Source organism: Corvus cornix, chromosome 5, assembly GCF_000738735.6.
Source record: "Corvus cornix cornix isolate S_Up_H32 chromosome 5, ASM73873v5, whole genome shotgun sequence".
In the NCBI taxonomy this organism is placed as follows: Eukaryota; Metazoa; Chordata; class Aves; order Passeriformes; family Corvidae; genus Corvus; species Corvus cornix.
The window spans coordinates 58,672,497-58,692,196 of NC_046335.1; the positions used below are offsets into that span (position 1 = coordinate 58,672,497).

The 19,700-nt window shown below is 50.9% G+C and overlaps 1 protein-coding gene across 4 annotated transcripts in view; it reads right to left on the reverse strand.

The window, feature by feature from the left end:
- Nucleotides 1-8,070: 8,070 nt before the first annotated feature.
- The window catches only part of DAGLA (diacylglycerol lipase alpha), a 57,122-nt gene continuing 45,492 nt past the window's right edge, over nucleotides 8,071-19,700 (reverse strand). For all 4 annotated transcript variants that reach the window (XM_039552385.1, XM_039552386.1, XM_039552387.1 and 1 more), the window contains 6 exons: nucleotides 19,611-19,679; nucleotides 18,556-18,628; nucleotides 17,573-17,769; nucleotides 16,618-16,747; nucleotides 16,013-16,194; nucleotides 8,071-15,383 (listed from right to left, as the gene is read on the reverse strand). In XM_039552385.1, coding sequence (XP_039408319.1) covers nucleotides 14,456-15,383; nucleotides 16,013-16,194; nucleotides 16,618-16,747; nucleotides 17,573-17,769; nucleotides 18,556-18,628; nucleotides 19,611-19,679 — 1,579 coding nt within the window. In that variant the 3' untranslated portion in view covers nucleotides 8,071-14,455. The remainder of the gene's footprint in view (nucleotides 15,384-16,012; nucleotides 16,195-16,617; nucleotides 16,748-17,572; nucleotides 17,770-18,555; nucleotides 18,629-19,610; nucleotides 19,680-19,700) is intronic.

Sequence of the window (19,700 nt, forward strand, 5' to 3'; positions counted from 1 at the left end):
ACAAAGCACTGAAATTTGTCCACAAAGCACCCAAACCCCTCACAAAGCACCAAAATTTCTGCACAAAGCACCCAAATCTGCCACAAAGCAAAGTCATAAGGCACCAAAAAATCAGCCAAAAATCCAGCCACAAACCACTGGAAAGACCAGCCACAACACACTAAAAAAAGAGCCACAAGCCACCAAAAATCCAGCCAAATTCTGTCCAGAAATCACCAAAAAACAGCTACAGAGCACTAAAAAATGGCCACAAGCCACCAAAAGTCACAAACTGCCAAAATTCGTCCAGAAACCACCAAAAAAAGACACAAAGCACCGAAACCCCTCACAAAGCACCAAACTTCCTCTCACAAAACACCCAAATCTGTCCCAAAGCAGTCACGAGGCACCAAAAAAATTCCACAAGCCACTAAAAAACTCAGCCCCAAACGACCAAAATCTGTCCAGAAATCACCAAAAAATAGCCACAAAGTACCAAAGTCTGTCCACAGAGCACCAAAAACACTCCCAAAGCACCAAAATTTGTCCCCAAAGCACCAAAACCCCTCACAAAGCACCGAACTCCCCTCACAAAACACTAAAATCTGTGCACAAAACACCCAAATCTGCCCCAAAGCAAAGCCATGAGGCACCAGAAAAGGCAGCCATAAGCCACCAAAATTTGTCCAGAAACCACTGAAAAACACCCACAAAGCATCAAAATCTGTCCCTAAAGTCACAAGGCACCAAAAAAAAGCCGAAACCCATCAAAAATCCAGCCATAAACTACCAAAATCCATCCCAGAAAGCACGAAACCCCACAAAGTACCAAAACCCAGACACAAACCACCAAACCCGCCACAAATTACAAAAATGCAGCCACAAACCAGTAAATCTGTTCATAAAACCAGCCCTGAGGCACAAGATCCAGCCACAAACCACCAGAATCCTCCCAGAAATTCCAAAAGCAGCCACAAATCGCCGGAATCCAGATTTTTAAAAAAGCCACAGATCGCTGAAATCCAGGCACCAATTACAAAACCAGGAAATCCCCAAAATCCAGCCTCATGTTCCAGCCACAGATCACAAAACCAACTGCAAATCACCGGAATCCAGCTACAAATCACCCCAGGACAGCCCCAAATCACAAAGCCCACCTGCAAATCACTAAAATCCAGCCACAATCAAGAGCCAGCCCCAAATTACCACAAATCAGCTGCAACTCTGCAAAATCAGCCCCAAAACACCCAAGTCCGGTCACAAATCACCCTAAACTGGCTCCAAACACCAAATCCAGCTTTAAATCACCAAAATCCAGCTGCAAATCACCCTAAACCAGCCCCAAATCATCATAAAACAGCCTGAAATATCAAATTCAGCTTTAAATCACCAAAATCCAGCTGCAAATCACCCTAAACCAGCCCCAAATCACCCTAAACCAGCCCTGAACAACAAATCCAGCTGCATATCACCCAAATCCAGCTGTAAATCACCCTAAACCAGCCCCAAACACTAAATCCAGCCATAAATCACCAAAATCCAGCTGCAAATCACCAAAATCCAGTTGCAAATCACCCTAAACCAGCCCTGAACACCAAATCCAGCCCTAAATCATCAAAAATTAGCCCTCAAATCACCCTAAACCTGCCCCAAACACTAATTTCCAGGCCTAAATCATCCAAACCCAGCCCTGGCTCAGCCCCAAATCCCCCTAATCCAGCCCCAGCTCAGCCCCAAACACCAAATCCAGCCCTAAATCATCAAAAATTAGCCCTCAAATCACCACTAAATCAGCTCCAAACACCAAATCCATCTGAAAACCCCCCTAATCCAGCCCCAAACACCAAATCCAGCTCCAAATCATCAAAAATTAACCCTCAAATCACCCGAAACCAGCCCCAAACACTAATTTCCAGCCCTAAATCATCCAAATCCAGCTGCAAATCACCAAATCCAGCCCCAACTCCGTCCCAAACACCAAATCCAGCCCTAAATCATCAAAAATTAGCCCTCAAATCACCACTAAATCAGCTCCAAACACCAAATCCAGCTGCAAATCACCAAATCCAGCCCCAACTCAGCCCCAAACACCAAATCCATCTGAAAATCCCCCTAATCCAGCCCCAAACACCAAATCCAGCCCTAAATCCTCAAAAATTAACCCTCAAATCACCCAAAACCAGCCCCAAACACCAAATCCATCTGAAAATCCCCCTAATCCAGCCCCAAACACCAAATCCAGCTCCAAATCATCAAAAATTAACCCTCAAATCACCCGAAACCAGCCCCAAACACCAAATCTATCTGAAAATCCCCCTAATCCAGCCCCAAACACCAAATCCAGCTCCAAATCATCAAAAATTAACCCTCAAATCACCCGAAACCAGCCCCAAACACTAATTTCCAGCCCTAAATCATCCAAATCCAGCTGCAAATCACCAACTCCAGCCCCAACTCAGCCCCAAACACCAAATCCAGCCCTAAATCCACAAAAATTAACCCTCAAATCACCCGAAACCAGCCCCAAACACTAATTTCCAGCCCTAAATCATCCAAATCCAGCTGCAAATCACCAACTCCAGCCCCAACTCAGCCCCAAACACCAAATCCAGCCCTAAATCCACAAAAATTAGCCCTCAAATCACCCCTAAACCTGCCCCAAACACCAAATCCAGCCCTAAATCATCAAAAATTAGCCCTCGAATCACCCCAAACCAGCCCCAAACACTAATTTCCAGCCCTAAATCATCCAAATCCAGCCCCAAATCCCCCTAATCCAGCCCCAACTCAGCCCCAAACACCAAGTCCAGCCCTAAATCATCAAAAATTAGCCCTCGAATCACCCCAAACCAGCCCCAAATACTAATTTCCAGCCCTAAATCATCCAAATCCAGCCCCAAATCCCCCTAATGCAGCCCCAAATCCCCCTAATCCAGCCCCATGTCAGCCCCAAACACCAAATCCAGCCCTAAATCCACAAAAATTAGCCCTCAAATCACCCCAAACCAGCCCCAAACACCAAATCCAGCCCTAAATCCACAAAAATTAGCCCTCAAATCACCCCAAACCAGCCCCAAACACCAAATCCTGGCCTAAATCATCCAAACCCAGCCCCGGCTCAGCCCCAAATCCCACCCCAAACCCCAACCCCTGCCCCCTCAGGGCAAGGCCCAGCTGTGGTTTGCTCTCCCCAGATGTTCCCACAATCCCCAATAACGCCCAGCTCCCCCCTCCCCGCTCCCACCCACCCCATAATGACTCCAATCAAATAAAGAAGGGCCCGCCGGGAATAATGTCCATGAAGTTCCGAGTTCTCGGAGCGCCGGGGCCCTGCCAGCCCCAAACTGTGGGGCCTTTCTGCTGCGGGCCAGCCAGGGCACAATGAGGGATTGTCCGGCCCCACATCCCAATTGAGAAGGGCAGATTCTCCGGGATATATAAATATATTTATCCCGCTCCCACAGCTGTGCAGTGACCAATTCTTCTCGCGGCAGAGGAGGGGGATTGAGGATTGGGGACAGTAATGGGTCTATTATTTCGGGGTGGAGAGAACGAGCCCTTTTTTCTCCTCTCTCTCCACATTAAGACAATTGTTATTCCCTGCTCCCCTTGTTCCTGCTCTCAGCACCCCGTTTCGGGCACAAGCTGCGTGGGAAGGAAGGGAAATTAGGGAAAAATGGATTTTTCCCGGGAAGCCCAGCGCCAGCCCGGCCTAAACCCTGTTAGATGTTGGTCCGTAATATTTTAATTAAATAAAGATTAAACCCAGCACTAAAGTCAGGATTGGACTGGATGATCCTTGAGGGTCCTTTCCAACTCAGGATATTCCATGATTCTAGGATTTAGAATCCTAGAATGCGTGATTCTGTCATTTAGAATCGTGGAATCCACAGAACCATATCCCATGGTTTTATGGATTCCTAAAATCATCATTTGATTTGTAGAACCACATTCCATGATTCTGTGGTTTAGAATCCCAGAATGCTTTGGTCTGGGAGGGACCTTAAAGCTCATCCATGGAATTACTCAGCTGGGAATAGCCCCAGGCAGTGAGATCCTGCTTTACAACTCCCTCGCTCTGCAGGACACTGGGAAAATCCCAGCTGGGACTCACCTGCCTTGGAGAAAGATCCCAGCATCCAAAGGGCAGATTTCCACATGATCCTGGCTCAAGTATCCAAAATATTGAATATTTGGGATATACCCTTGACTGAGAGCATTCATCCTCCTCTTCTCTCCCTGTCATTCCCATCCCCTCCCAAAAATTCCCTTGTAAACAGCTTTGTTTGCACTAAAATCCTTCTTTGTATACGGTGGGATGACTTTAACTTGGGATAACCCAAGGCATCCAGCTCCTTAATTTCCTTCTCCACTGAAGGACAGATTCCTAGAACTGATCTCGAGGGACAGGGATCATGGAATCCTGGAATGGTTTGGGTGGGAAGGGACCTTAAAGCCCATCCAGTTCCACCAGCACTTCCACAAGTTCCTGCCTGCGATGGCGTTGGACCATAAAGCTGGGTCCAAGGAGGATCAAAAGATTTGGGAAAGGACCCCGAGTCCAGATTTGGAACCCTCTGGATGAACCATGTTGGCCTTGGCCTGGGATTCCCCATCCTAAGGTGTAAAATCCTGTGGAGCAACTCATTTACAGTAAAAATATGATGCTTCCCTCCTTTCCTTAGGGACAATGTCAACATTCCCACATCCCAGCCTTCCCATAGGACAGCTCCCAAGTGTCACACACCCCTTACCAGACAGGAAAATCCCTTTGGGAACGACTCATTAAGGATTCAAACCCTCAGATTTGAGAGTTCTGCCCTCACCCCGTGGCTGCCATTCCCAGAACACCCTCCTTTGGATATACCCCCAGGAATCTTTGTTCCCTCCCATCTTTCCTCCTTCCCTGGTGCCCAAATTGAGGTGTGGATGATCTGTGTCCTCCTCACCTGAGTTTTCCTCCTGCCTCCCAGTCCTGCTCAGCTCCCACTCCCAAGGAATGCTGCTCTTCCCCTTCCCAGACCTGATTAAAGGGAAAAGACCCACTGGAAAAACACAGCAAGGGATGGAGCCAACCTCATCCACATGGGATGGTCCAGCTCCCTTCCTGCAATGAGCCAAGAATCCAGCCCTTCAGGGATGGACTTGTGTGATCCCCAGGGGATCCTAGGGAGCTCTGAATCCCAAAAATTCAAAGGTATAGCTTTGATCCATATGGAGGCAGCTCGAGCAGATCCAAACCCAGTCCCTCATTGGTTTTCCTTTCTCCTGCCCTCCACATTTCCCACATTTCTGCCGCTTCCCATTCCCCTCTGGGTCATGCTCCCTGCAAACCCTGCTCTCCCTATCCCACATGGCTCGCTGGGAGCACGAGCCAGGAAGGGCTGGAGGGATATTGCTCGGGATATTACTCATGGAAGGTGCGGCCGGGGCTCCCTCCGGCGCCGAATTTCAAAGTCCAGTTTCTAACAAAACAATAATTCATGGATTTCCCCTCCCTCACCCTATCCCTCCCCACATCCCAACCTCCAGCTGGGATTCCCAGGCACGGCTGGAAGGATTTGGAATCTATTTTTAGCCTTTTTCCACCAGCTCCGAGCATGGACACCTCAGTCTCCGGGAGGGCGTCAGAATCATCGATCTGGCTCACGTGAGGCTCAGCCGAGCAGGGATCATGGATCCAGAGATATCCAGTGGATAGAAGACTTATTCCTCCTGGTGGGACCAGGTCCCAGAGAAGCTGCTGTGTCGCTGTTGGAAATGCTGGAATACTTGGAATCTCCTACTCACACACCACCCCAATCCCAGATGGTTTGGGTGGGAAGGGACCCCAAAGCTCATCCCATTCCACCCCCTGCCATGGGCAGGGACACCTTCCACTGTCCCAGGTTGCTCCAAGCTTTTTCCAACGTGGACTTGACACCACCAGGGATGGGACAGCCAGAGCTTCCCTGGGAAGTCCTTTCCAACCCCGCTGGAGGCGGAAGCAGAGCTCCCTCCGTTATCTCCTCCTGGCAGGAGCCCCGCACGGATCAATCCCTTCCTGGTTATCCATTAACTCCAAAGGGTTCGTTCCCGAGACGGAGAGAACACCTCCATTGATTTAGGAAGGAATAAAGGACCATCCTCAGGGAGGAACACACGTCCTGGGAGACCTCAGCATCCCAGGAGACCTCGGGAGCTGGAAGCGCAAAGGATCCACCCAGGCCTGGAGCGGGGAAGTGTCACCCACCCACTCCCGACAAGGACATCCAGGCTCCAGGGAAAACCCCTGTCCACTCTGCCAGGACAAACAAGGCCACAGGGGCTGGATGTGCTTCCCAAGGAAGTTCTGTGGTGGGAAGGATGAATAGAGACTGCTGGAAAATCCAAGGAGAGATTGCTGGAAGAGGCCAGGAATTACATCTGCACCATTACCCTCAGATCACCATTTCCTTTCCCTCTTTTCCAATGGAAATACAACCTGGAATCCTTGGGAAAACCCTGTGCCATGCTGGTTTCCATTGAATTAATTAACAATTAGATCTCAGCTTTAAGTTATTAAATATTCCCATTATTTCCCCTCCTTTTCTTTGCTTGCTTGGGAACGCTTCAAAAATCGTTGGAAGGTTTGGGGATTTTTTCTGTAGTTCCGGATTTTTTGTCAATGGATTGGAAACAGCTTTTCTCAATAAGCTGGAATTTTTTTCCTAAGGCCACCAACACACCCAGCAGCCAGAGAATCTCCTTGGAAAACACGACTACATCCCTAAGGAAGGCTTTTAATAGGTTTTATAGCAGCATCCCCCATTCCTGCTGTGTCCACATCCATATATTTTCATCCTTAAAAACGGAATTAAAGCAGCCTCTCCTAAACATGGATTATTCTGTGTTTATCCTAGGATAGCAGCCAGAGTTGGATGCTTTCCTTCCCCCGGAGAGGAAGGGTTTCCAGAAGAGCCAATATCCTTTTATGAGGCTGATACAGCTCCGGGTAGGAAAAAAAATCCCACAAAACCATCCCGAAACATCAGGCACTTCAACATTCCAGCACTTTTTATAGGCATTTTTATAGGAACTCAGTAGTTCAGCCACCTTTGAGCTCTTAATTCCCTGATAGTCCCTTCAGGAGCAGCCATAAAAACAATTCCATGCAGCCATTAATAGGATTACATGCTTCCAGGCATTCCTTTTTCTGCCTGGATTTCTCCTGGCTGGTCAGCGAGCTCCAGTACTTCTCCTGCCCTTATTCCTTGACCCTGTAAGCCATAAATTCAGCTTTTCCCTTTTCCAGAGTATGAATTATGTGGAATTATTCAGCTGGGAACAGCTCTCAGGCAGTGACACCCTGCTTTACAGCTCCAGAGCCGTGTCCTGAGGGACACTGGGAAAATCCCACTTTGGACTCACCCGGCTCACAGAAGGATGCCTGCACCTTGATATTCATCCAAAGGGGAGATCTCCACACTGTTCAGGCTGGACTATCCAATAGATTGACTATTTGGGATATATCCTTGTCTGAGAGCACTCACACTCCTCTTCTATCCCTGTTATTCCCATCCACTCCCAAAAAATTCCTTGTTTGCACTAAAATCCTTCTTTTTATAGGACAGGCTGAACTTAACTTGGAATAACTCAAAGCATCCAGTTCCTTCCTTAATTTCCTTCTCCACTGAAGGAGAGATTCCTAGAACTGACCTCGAGAGACAGGGATCATGGAATCCTGGAATGGTTTGGGTGGGAAGGGACCTTAAAGATCCAGTTCCATCCTTGCCGTGGGCAGGGACGCCTTCCACTACTTCCAGGACAACTTCCAGCTTGCTCCAACCTGCCTGCGGGATGGCAAATCCACAGCCTCTGGATGTTCCCCCAAGTGTTTTCCCGCTCCAAAGGCTGGAATCCAGAGCAGAGAGAGCTGGAGAAGAGACAACCAACTGCCAGTGATTCCCTGGACCCTTCCCGAGAGCTGCATACCAAATTCCTGGTGTCCTTCCCACCTCTCCCACTCACTCACTCACTCACTCACTCACCACCCTTTAAGGCAGAAACCTCAGGCAAATCCCAACCATCCGTGTCCAGGACATCCTTGGGAACAGTCACATACTCCAGCCATGCTTCCAACATCCATTTTATACAGAGTGCCATAGAATATACAGAAAATTTATATACATCCATGTTTCTGGAATTGGGTTATAATTCATCCGGATCTTTCTTTACAGCGGGATTAGTTCGGATCTTTCGTACAGAGGTACAAAAAAAGTCACATGGAGAATGAAGGGCACATGAGGAGTGCTTGAGTTTCCTTGGAATCTTCATGCTGGGGCAGCTCGGAGCAGGGATTCAGAGGGCAGCATTCCCGGGATGAGCATGGGGACGCAAGATGCTGGGCTGTTTTCCCCCCCACTTGCATATCCGAGTGCTCCAAAAGCCCTGCCAGAGGCAGCGGGAGCGGCTCAGAGCTCCCTGGAAGGGCTGGTTCTCCCAAAAATGCCAAAGGCTTCAGCTCTAAGGAGGCAATTAGGATCCAGCAGGAAATTAATCCGGAGGTATCCTGCTCTGAGCTGCCCCAGCACGGGATGGGACACAGGTGACAGGCAGGAAGGCCTTTTCCAGAGAGGCAGAGCCAAAGGAAAGGGGCTCGCAGGGCACAACATTCCAGACAGGGAGGCAGAGCCCATCCCCAAATTCCCTGTGCCATTAGGAATTCCGCTTAGCGCCAGGACAGGAGTTCGAGAGTACTCCCTGGACTTGTGGAGGGAAAGGTGGGAAGCTGGAGCTGCAGGGTGAGGCCACTTCGGCACCAGCGAGCGCTGGGGACATCCCGGGAAAGGAGTTAGGACCCAAGGAGTGTGGCAGTGTCCTAGGAAAAACCCCCTGCCGGGATCCCTTTGCACACAGACTTCCCAAAATTGGATATCCCGGCAGGACAGGCCCGTGCCAGCCCTGCCTGGGACTTCCGACTCTGAGCCATCGGAACTGCACAAAGCCTGGGGTGGGAAGCAGGGGAGTGGAATCCCAAGAAAAACCAACGTCAAGGCTTGTTCCTGTGCTGCAAGGATTTTCAGGAACCAAGAGGTGGAGACAGGGAGAGCTTCCCTTCATCCCACAGGTGTGCTGGGAAGGTGGGAATGTCAGGGCACAGAGCACGGCGTGACACGGTGATGTCAGGAAAGCAGGAAAAATTCCCAGGGAGCTTACCTTTGGAAGGGGCTGCTCAGGAGCCAGGGAGAAACACGGTGTGGGTTGGAGGAAATCGCCTGCCTCAGGCCAGGATTTGCTTTTGGCACTTGGATATGACCTCAGGCAGCAGGGAAAAGTGGGAAGATGCAGGAAAGTCCTGGCTGAGGCAGAACGGGACAGCTCGGGAGCAAGGACAGCTCCTACCAGACCTTGGCCACACTTCTGTACTCCCAGAAAAGTGGGAAAGGAAGGTGGGAGATGTCTGATCCCAGAAATCTGGGACCTGAAGCCAGGGAGAACAAAGGCACAAGAGGTATGAACTCAAAAAACATGGAAAAAACAATGGGAGTGGAGACAGCAAAGCGCTCGGAGGCTGATGATGATTCCCTACGACAAAGCAAGGAATTGCCCCAATCCTTGGATGTTTGGAATTTCCAGCCCTTAAGCAGCTCCTCGGAGCTGGAAGAAGGGGAAGGACATCAGTGACTGCTGATCAGCCCCCTTCCCATCCCTCTCTCCATCCATAACTCCACCGTGGATCTGACTGGCGAGCAAAGGACTCCCAGACCAAATCCCAGCTACCAGCTGCAACATTCCCTCCTCTCCTCCTTCCCACGGCTGCCAAGGATGGGCAGTGCTTGCCTCCAGCAGGATCCATGGAGCATCGCCTCCTCCACGCAGGAGCCATGAGAGGGAGCTTTGGCACCAGATATGAGGCTCTTCCTGAAATCCAGCGCCTCTTCCCAAAAGTCAGCGCTGCACAGGCTTGTTTGGGAACAAAGCAACGAGCCCAATTCCAGGCAGTGCTTTCCAGCTGCTTCCTTCAGAGGAATTTCTCAGCAGAGCAATCCATGCGGAGCCACCGCTGGAATTCCAACCCTCCCTTTCCTGCAGCACTGTAACGCTGCAAGCAGGGAATCACAGAATTCCAGAATCGTTTGGAAGCTCATCCAGTTCCCACCCGCTGCCATGGGCAGGGACACCTTTCCCTAGCCCTGGTTGTTCCAAGCCTTATCCAACCTGGCCTGGAATATTTCCAGGGATGGGGAGTCCACACTTCCCTAGGCAACGTTTGGATGTTCCTCAAAGGCTGCAGTTACAACCACCATCCCACAACCCGTGGGAATGAAATATTCCTGCTCCCATCCTGCAAAGCCAGGATGTCCTACTGCCAAGGGAAGAATATCCCAGAATGGATAAGGATAAAGCCAGCATCGAGGGGAGCTCCAACCCAGCAATTCCCAAGGCAAACACAGCTGCCCATGGAAATTCAACGGAGGTTCTTGGATACAGCCCCAAAACACAAATCCAAACACACCCATTCCAGCGACAATTAATCCCACCTAATTCCCGTTGCCAGGAGTAATCCTGATTATTCCTATGTCCCAATTTGTAAATGAAAGCTGTGTGGGCGATTCCATGGAAATAAATATTATCTGCCTGCAGGGAAAGAGCAGCAAAAGCTGGGAAAACATCAAAGTGCATGGAGAATGTGTTAGATACTGATCCTGGATCCCCACGCTTGGAGCTTTTCCTCCCTCTTATGTGCCCTTGGAAACAGATTTCCCACTTAAATCCTGCTTGGGACCATCAGCTATTCCTGGGATCTAACATCGTAAAAGAGCAGAACTGGGAATCACTGGAATTCTATATCCACACTCCCCACCAGCTGTGCCATCCCAGCCCTCTGCAGACACCAAAGTACCTCCTACAAATCCTGTTTGCTTTGGAAAAAAGGTCCTAAAAAGTTCCAAGAATCCCATTTAACTGCTTTGGATCATCGTGAGATGGTGGGGAATAGTTTTCCCATGTTTCCTATGTGCTACCAAGGATGTGGGATGAGCCACCAGCACCCGAGAGAAGGAAGGGATGAGGTGGCTCCTGAAATAGGTGAGAGGAACAGGAAGCAAAGAAAAGAGGAAAGTTTTAGGAGGAAATGAATATTCCAAATGGAGAAGGCAGTCCCAAAGGAGAAGGAATACTGATAAATATTGGAAAAGGGCCGGTATATCCCCAGCACTGCAGGATCCTTCCCAAATTTTTGGCACTGCTGCAACAAAAGCAACAATAAAATCAATTTACTGGTGCAGAAGAGCCTCAGCTCCATTCCTCTGCCAAGAAACTCTTGGAAAAGTTTGTGTTGGAAAGGACCTTTAAAGGTCACTCAGTCCAAGGAGGAAGGATCAGAATGGATTTTAAGGATGAGGCATGGAATGGGTGACTCTGGGATCTGGGGTGTCAGGCACTTCCAGCGCTGCCTCTGCACAGAGTGGAACATCCTGTTGGAATATTGTGGGAATATCCGAAGATTAGAAGGCACAAAGCTGAAGAGGAAGAAGCAGAAGCCAAGAGATTTGGAAAACTGGAGATGCTTCGTATTCCCAAAGGCAGAGCAGGAAGAGAAAGTAGGAAGTGTGTACAGTACAGAAGAAGGAGGTAGCTGCAGCTTTAGCATTTATTTCAGCATTCCAAGGTGTGTTTTTCCAGGAGGAAATGGGAGATCAGCCTTTCTGAATGCCCAGATAGCGAAGGAGTGATGGGAATGGAGACACGGAATGCTAGGGGATCGAGACACAGTGATGGGGATCAAGACACGGAGACATTTAAAGCAGAAATCGTTCCAAGAACGTGGATTTCATTTGGGAGGACTGGATCAGATCTGTTTGTCAACAAACACCAGGAATTATCTGTGACAGGATACAATGAGAGGGGCTCTTTTGTGCCTTTACTCCTTGACCTGTGGCAAGCCCAGCTCCCGGGAATTAGGTATTTCCAGGCTTTTCCAAAGTCCAGTAACCACAGAGCAAAAAAACCACGGCATTCCAGGCTGCCTCCTGCCAGGGCAAGGGAAGGCCATTCCCATGGGATACAGTTCCAATGGCACAGAGAAGGAAACAGTCACCCAAGGATTGAGTCTTCCAGGACACGGCGGAGGAACGTCAGGGAAGGGACTTTCTAGTGCAACATTTGAGCCATGGAACATCAGCAGGTTCCTACTGGAATCATTTTAGGAGGGAGATATCCCACTTTTCCTCACCTGGAGGCACCTCCCACCAGCAGTTCCATCTAATCCCAGGTATCCATGTCGCTCCCAGGGACAGAGATGATCCTTTTCCTTAGTGTTTTAAAGTGCTTTGCAGATCCCAAGCTCTGCCTTAGTGCTAAGGGTTAATTCCCGCCGGGAATAAGGGCAGGAATGAGCTCCTTATCCCGACTCCTGGGCCAGGAGGGGAGCTAGCCCGCTAGCCCCAGCCTCCCTGCCCCTCAGCTCCCCTTTTCCCCTCAAAGCTTCCCGGATTTTTGTGCGTATTCCTGAAAAATCACCTTGGTAGTGTTTCCTGAGTGCAGGAATTCCTCCTTACCCTGTGCTGTACTCCCGGACCACCTGCTCCCTGCTCCTCTTTTAAGGACCTACAAAAACAAAAGGAACTTCTGGTTGCTCAGAATAAAAGGAGTTTTCCTTCTCCAAATCCCTCTGAATCCAGAGGGGCTTCCTCCCTCTCATTCCACTCAGGGAAAGGTCACCTTTGGAACCTTAAACCACAGGGATAATGTTTTCCTGCCCGCTTGAAGCACTTCTGAAGGCTCTGTAACGGGTAAGGAGCAGGGGCTGGAGCATCCCACGCTGGATGGAGTGGGACATCAGCACTTGGACACAGAATCCCGTGGAATTCCGTGCGCCCAGGGTTATTTACATCAATGCACACTGGTTATAAAGTGCTCCTTGATGGCATCGGATCCCACTGGCTCCCGGGAAGCACAGCCCTGACCCATCCCGGGGCTTCTGGAGCCCCCGTGGAGAACAGGAACCCCGGGATTTGCCAGGAGCTGAGCTCCCGGGAAGCACAGTGTCCTCCCACAATGGAAATAGCGCCAGTAAGGAGAGGGAAAGGGAGCAACCACAGGATTCTACAGAAGTTAAACCAGGAATTTCTTTTCCAGGGAGGGAGGACGGAACTCCGGGGAGAGCCATCGGTAACTGCTGAGCTCTGAAGGGGAGTTGGGTCAATTCAAGGCCTTTTCCAGGTCCCAAGAATGTGTCATTTCCTAGGATAGGTAGTTTTCCTCCTGCTCCCATCATTGGAAAACCTGCCTGGAGAGGTGGAGCAGGCTCCTCCGGGCCCGGAGGCTCAGGTAGTTTTCCTAACAACTTGCTCAAGCTTTCCTACACGGAATTGTGCAGGTGGAGAGAGGGTGGAAGAGGGGAGCAGGCGGTTACCCCCGAATCCAAGCCACTTGGGAAGCAGGGGGCTTGGAATCCTGCCTGCCCATCCTCTCTTGCCTCAGTTCCCAGAGGGAACAGCATGGGAAGGAGAGGATGACCGTGGATTTTCCCTCGGGAAAGCCTCCCTATTTCCTTAATAAATACCTTCCAACCAGCTCAGCAGCTCTGTAAACATACAAGAGATTGCAACACTGGGAAAAAGTCCATCTTTTCCCTGAATTCCCAACGACAGAGGCTGGCACTGATCCGTGGATGCTGCATATGGGTGGTGTGAGGACCCCCAGGGATCCAGGAGAGACTCCCAGACTCCGCAGGGGCCTGGAAAACAACGCTGGGTGCATTTTGCAGTTGATCCATCCACATCCGTGCAGCTCCGAGATGATTCCTGGCAGTCCCACAGGAATGTCGCCGGCTCAGAGGGGTCCAGGGAACCAAGGAGCGATGGGGGGTGATATCCAGGAGAACTTTCTGCCAAAGGAGGGACGTGGCAGAGGGATTGGGCTCTTGGGAACAGCGTTCTTCCCTCTCAGGAGTACTCGGGGGAGAGAAACCATGGTGCCAGCCCCATTCCTGCTGCGCCTGGCCGGGAAGAGGGGACTGGATTTGGGGGGAATACAGCCCCAATGGCTTTAAAACAGGAGTGTCCTACAAAAGCAATCCCCATGGAAGTGTGCCGAATTGGATCTTGGGCCGGATCCATGGTAGTGCAACAGGGCCCAAAGTCTCAATCCGCTCATTTCCCAAACCACCGGCTCGGTCCTGAGGGGAGGGATCTGGCCCGGCCCCCTCCTGCTTCCATCTATCCAGGTATCTCACTCCCAAACTCAGCAGGTGCCCCGGGGCAAGGAATCTGCCTCTGGAATGAGACAGGCTGAGGTAGGGAACTTTAGTGCCTCAGACCCTCTCAGGCCCCGTGGGGCAAAGCTTCTCCCAGCCACAAGCACGCGATTCCAGCACAATCCATCCTCCAGACACCACCACTGTGTCACCCCAGAAGGGATTTTTCCAGCTGTCTCCTCTGATCCCAACTGCCCGATGACGGCCTCCTCCATGGATTATCCCACTGGGATCACTCCACCCCTTTCCCCTGCACTAAAGGGCCGAAATCATGAGGTCGTCCTGCTTGGCAGGGCTGGTTACGTGTCCGGAGGGGGTGGAAGTCCGGATTTTGTCCGTGGCCAGGCATTCCTGGCTGCTCACACCCGTGGGAGTGATATCCATGAGTTCTCCGGATGAACTAAGGGGGAAAGAGGGCGACACGGAGATTCCCGACGAAGGATCCGTCGACCCCGCAAACAACCTCGGGGGCTTTGGGACTAAGTTGGGCTCGTACTGCGCCCTCAGCAGGATCTCCTGGTCGCTGACGGATTTGGGAATCTCCGCAAAGTCGCTGGAGCTGTCCGACACCATCATGCAGTAAATGTCCTGGAAGGAGCTGCTTTTGCTGTCCAGGTTGAAGAGGCTGTCGATGAACTCGGCGAATTCCAGCACCTGGGGGCTGGGAACATCGGCCAGGCGGCCGTTGTGGAGCGCCGGCTCTTCCCGAGGGGACAAGGACGCGCGCTCCCCGTCGCTCCCGGTGCCCTCGGCACTGCAGCGGCGCTGGGGGGTGGTGCCGCCGCTGTTGAGGACGTTTTCCGGGGGCTGCGTCTCCTGGGAATGCTTGGAGAGGCTGTCGGCAGCCAGCAGCTCTGTCCGGGAGCTGAGGGAAGGGTTTTCCTCAGGGATAACGGGGTCTATATAAAAGCAGTGCGTCTCGTCCTTCTCCATGACCGCATGGAGGCTGGGGGAGCCCCGGATGCTCCGGAAACCGGAGGAGCGCCGGGAATCGAAGCTGTAGATGGATTCGTTGTCCGAGAGGCTCTCCATGGTGGCCAGAGGGGCGCGGCGGTCCTGGAGCTCCACGGAGAGACGTTCCTTAGTGTCCAGGAGAAGCAGCTCCACGGGGTCTTTCTGCACGGGAGAAAGCGGCTTCGTCTCGTAGAACCCCTCCAGGCTGATTTCTGAATGGGATTTGCTCCTGCAACGGGAAACAGAGAACGTGAGGCTGCAGAATTCCAGAACAGCCAGAGGATCCAAGAGTTCCTCACACAGCTCCTCCAACCAGAGGCATCCACAACTCCCGGGAATCTCTTCTCGCTCTGTCCTCCCAGCTGGAAATATCACAAATGGATTCTCCCTCTGCAAACTCTGATTGTTGCCCTTCTCCCTTTTTTCCTGGCTCAGTAAATCCTTCTCTCCTGCCCAGAGAGGCTGTGGACTATCCCTGACAGGTTGGATGAGGCTTGGAACAACCTGGGCTAGTGGAAGGTGTCCCCGCCCATGGCAGGGCTGGAACTGGGTGATCCTTAAATCCCTTCCAACCCAAACCGAATTTGGCTCCAAGTTTCACCTTGGGAAAACCCCACCCATCTGGATAAGGAGAAAAAAGGAAGTTTCTTCCATGCCTTTTTCCGACCTTGCTGCACTCCAATTCCTAAGCAACACAAGGGATTCCCCCCCCGCCGACATTCCACAAGACATCCTGAAGCTTTAACTCCCACAAAGGCAGCCCATGCAGCTGTCTTTCCCACAAACATGGATCACAATGCTCCAAGAGGTAGAGGACCCACACCTGGAGCCAATATTTCATGGAAAATCCCTCCTTACTTGGTACTGCTGTTCCTTCTGTCTGCTGGGATGGCTCCAGTTCCGATCTGCACAGAGGGGCAGCTGGGCAAGGGCTGGCTCTGGAATATCAGCTCTGGGGTGAGATCCACTTCCGTAGGACTCACCATCACTTTGGCTGCGGAAAGCAGAGCTGTTTTCCCCTTGTTGTAGTTCTCCAAGACCTGTCCAGGGAAAGCAGAGGAACAGCAGGGATTGACTGGAGGCTTTCCAACAGCTGCATTGGCCTCTTTCTTCCCAGAGCCTTCTGGAAGCACGGGGAGATATAGGATTAGATGGATAAATCCTGACATATCCCCAAATGTCACCTGGGCTCCAGTTTAATGGCAGCTCCTGGAATGAACCATTACCACCCAACCTCATGTCATTCTGACATTAAACGTGGAAACAGGAGCTTCTGGGACTTTGGGAATTCCATTCCCAAACCTCACCACGCTCCACTCCAACATCCCATGCCACAGCTGAGCGGGAGCATCCCCTTTCCTCCTCTTCTCCAAAATAAATGGCCTGGTGTATTTAACCAGCAGCATTCCAGGGCAAGGCCGGCCTGTGCCGGTGTTTTTTGGGATGGCAATTCCCTGCCTTACCTTGTTGAGCCCTTCCATGACCACATAGGGGAGGTGTTCGTGCAGCATGGCCGGGGAGATGATCACCTCGTTGAAGGCCTTGTTGTCCCCCCAGATGGCAAAGTAAGTGGGATCTTCCTGCTCACAGCAGCTGGAAAAAGGGTCCAGACAACAGGGAAAACAGGATGGAAGAGCAGGGGGGTGTTTCGGCATGCGAAAACATCAGGATGCAGAGGGAGAAAAAGGAAAAACAGAGGGAAGAGATGTTAAAATACATACTGCTCCAAAATTCTGCATTATCCAACAGGGACATGATTATCCAGTGCCCAAATGAGTTCCAAGAGAGCTGCAGAGGAACTTTGGACAAGGGCCTGGAGTGACAGGACAAGGGGGAATGGCTTCCCGCTGACAGAGTGTGGGTTTAGATGGGATATTGGGAAGAAATCCTTCCCTGTGAGGGTGGGGAGGCCTTGGAATGGATTTCCCAGAAAAGCTGTGGCTGCCTCATCCCTGGAAGTGTTCCAAGCCAGTTTAGATGGGGCTTGGAGCAACCTGGGATAGTGGAAAGGTGTCCCTGCCCATTGCAGGAGGTAGAACTGGGTGATCTTAAGTCCCTCCCAACCCAAACCATTCCAAGATTCCATGTGCTGGTTTAGATTAGATATTGGAAGATATCTAATCCTCTTCCCTGTGAGGGTGGTGAGACTGGAAAACTGGAATGGATTTCCAAGGGAAGCCGTGGCTGCTCCATCCCTGGAATTTTTAAAATCCAGGCTGGACTTGGCTTGGAGCAACCTGGTCTGGTGGAAAGCATCCCTGCCCATGGATCTCCACAGTCCCAACCCAAACCATTCCCTAGTTCCACCAGCACAGACACAACCACTGTCCCCGTGAGACAGCGGGGAAGAAAATCCGCTTCTCCTTGTGTCAGAGAGAGTTTTCCAGCAGGAATTCCAGCAGGAACTGCAGGACTCACCAGCACTGCTCGGCAGGGTGGTTGTGCACCACGTGGATGATGCGGCCGGGGGGGTACAGGGGGGTGCTGGCGCTCAGGGCGATGGTCAGGTCACTGGGATGTGTCCAGAGCCGGTTGCTCGTCACCGAGTTCTCCTCCGGCTCCTCGGGAAGCTCGGATTTGGGAATGCACTTGGTGGCCCCCACGATGATCCGCCACTGGCCCCACAAAGAGAGAGAGAGAGAGAGGAAGGGAGGATTTGAGGAGAGAAAAGCAAAGAAAAGCAGAATCACTTCATAAGATTTGAGAGATTTAAACAATTCCAGAGGCAGGACATTCCCTGTTTGCTTTCACACACGAGGGATTTGCCTAAGGAAGGTGTGTGAAACACCAACAGAGGTGTCCAGGTAAAACACAGACACTGGGAATAAATAAGGAACAATACAAAGACAGGAAAACAGGGAAACTGGAGACAGAGATAATCCAAGTGTTTGTGAAAGCTGGTTTTCCTTTCCCAATTATATACCCTCTCCAGGTAAATTCCATCATGTTTTATCTCTAAAAATCTTCATATTTTATGGGTTTTTTTCATCTTGGTGCAACAGTAAAGACTGAGGAGGGACAACTTCCCACATTTCCTATCTCCAAGGCATGAGCAGACCTCTTGTCCTGAAACAGCATCACCTGGATGTTCCTACAAGCACGGCAACTGCTGTACTTCCAGCCTGTTCCCAGTTTTTACTGGCCAGGAAAAGCTGCAGTTGGAATACAGACTTTAAGAGGCTCAGACAGAAAATTCCCTGCTCAGTTATTTGGGATCTGTGATGGTGAAGTTGCCAGAATGAGCCGGAATGATCCCACTGAGCTCTCCAGCTCTTTCCATCATTCCTCTGGTTCCCTAAATAATGATCCCGAGGAGACCTGGAGGAAACCTGCCCTTCCTGCCACTAAGATTCCCCATCCCCGCTCAGAGACATCTCCAGGTGTTGGTTCTTCCCTCTTACCTTTGGTTTGGTGCTTCTTTGGAGAACATCCAGAAGCTGCCGGCGAAATCCCTCCAGCTGAGAGAGCCCGATCCTGGAAGAGAGGAAGATGGGATCATGGAAAAGAGGAAGATGTGACTCTTGAAAAGGAGATGTGGTTATGGAAAAGAGGAAGACTTGATTCTGGAAGAGATGAAGATGTGATTCTGGAGAAGAAGAAGTGAGTCTGGAAAAGAAGAAAATGATGGACTGTGGAAGAGGGGAAAATGTGTTCACAACACCCGGGCAGGGAACAGGACAAGAAGGATACAGAGCACAGAAAAACAAGGAATTGCGCTTCAAAGGACACTACAAGGATACAACATGGAGCAGATGGATTCAGAGGTGGGCTGTGGCATCACCCAGGAGCCAGAGCCAGGAGTGAGAGGCCACAGGGAATTACCAGGACAATAACCAGGATCAGATCAGCAAACAGGAAAGGAGGGAGGTGATGACGGAGAACGACAGGGAACAGGTGAGTTGGAAAAGTGTCCTGGAGCTGAATGACACCACTGAGGAGATGACAGGATGGACAGGATCATGGCATCCAGGTAAATCCCAGGTTGCCTGGCTCCCGCTCCAAGTCCCTGCTCAGCAGAACGTATCCCAGGAGATGAGGAAGGTGAGGAATGCCGAGGCACAAGGAATGAGGTGGTTCAGAGAGAAGGTGACATGGAACAGGGATTTTGGGACAAAGTGGACCAAATGTGGTGAAAGCACATCCAGGACAGGGCTGAGATAACACAGGGAACCAGGAAGGTGGCACTGATATTCCAGGTACCACAAGGAGGGATTCCAGAGGCAGGACATTCCCCCTTTTCTTTCACACAGGAGGGATTTGCCTATAAAAACCCCAACAGAGGTGTCCAGGAAAAACACAGCGACACAGAACCAGGAAGAAAAACAGGGAGCAATGCAAGGACAGAAAAATGAGGAAGCCGGAGACAGAGATGATCCAAGTGTTTCTGACAGGAAACAGATGATTTGGGACAGAACAGCAGAGATTCATCAAGGAATTCGCACACTTCTCCACTTGCCTGGGCACCAGATCTTTGCCAAGCACCACCGCAGTCACAAACTCCTTGGAATACTCCATGGCATCCTCACTGGAAGAGAAACAGGAGCAA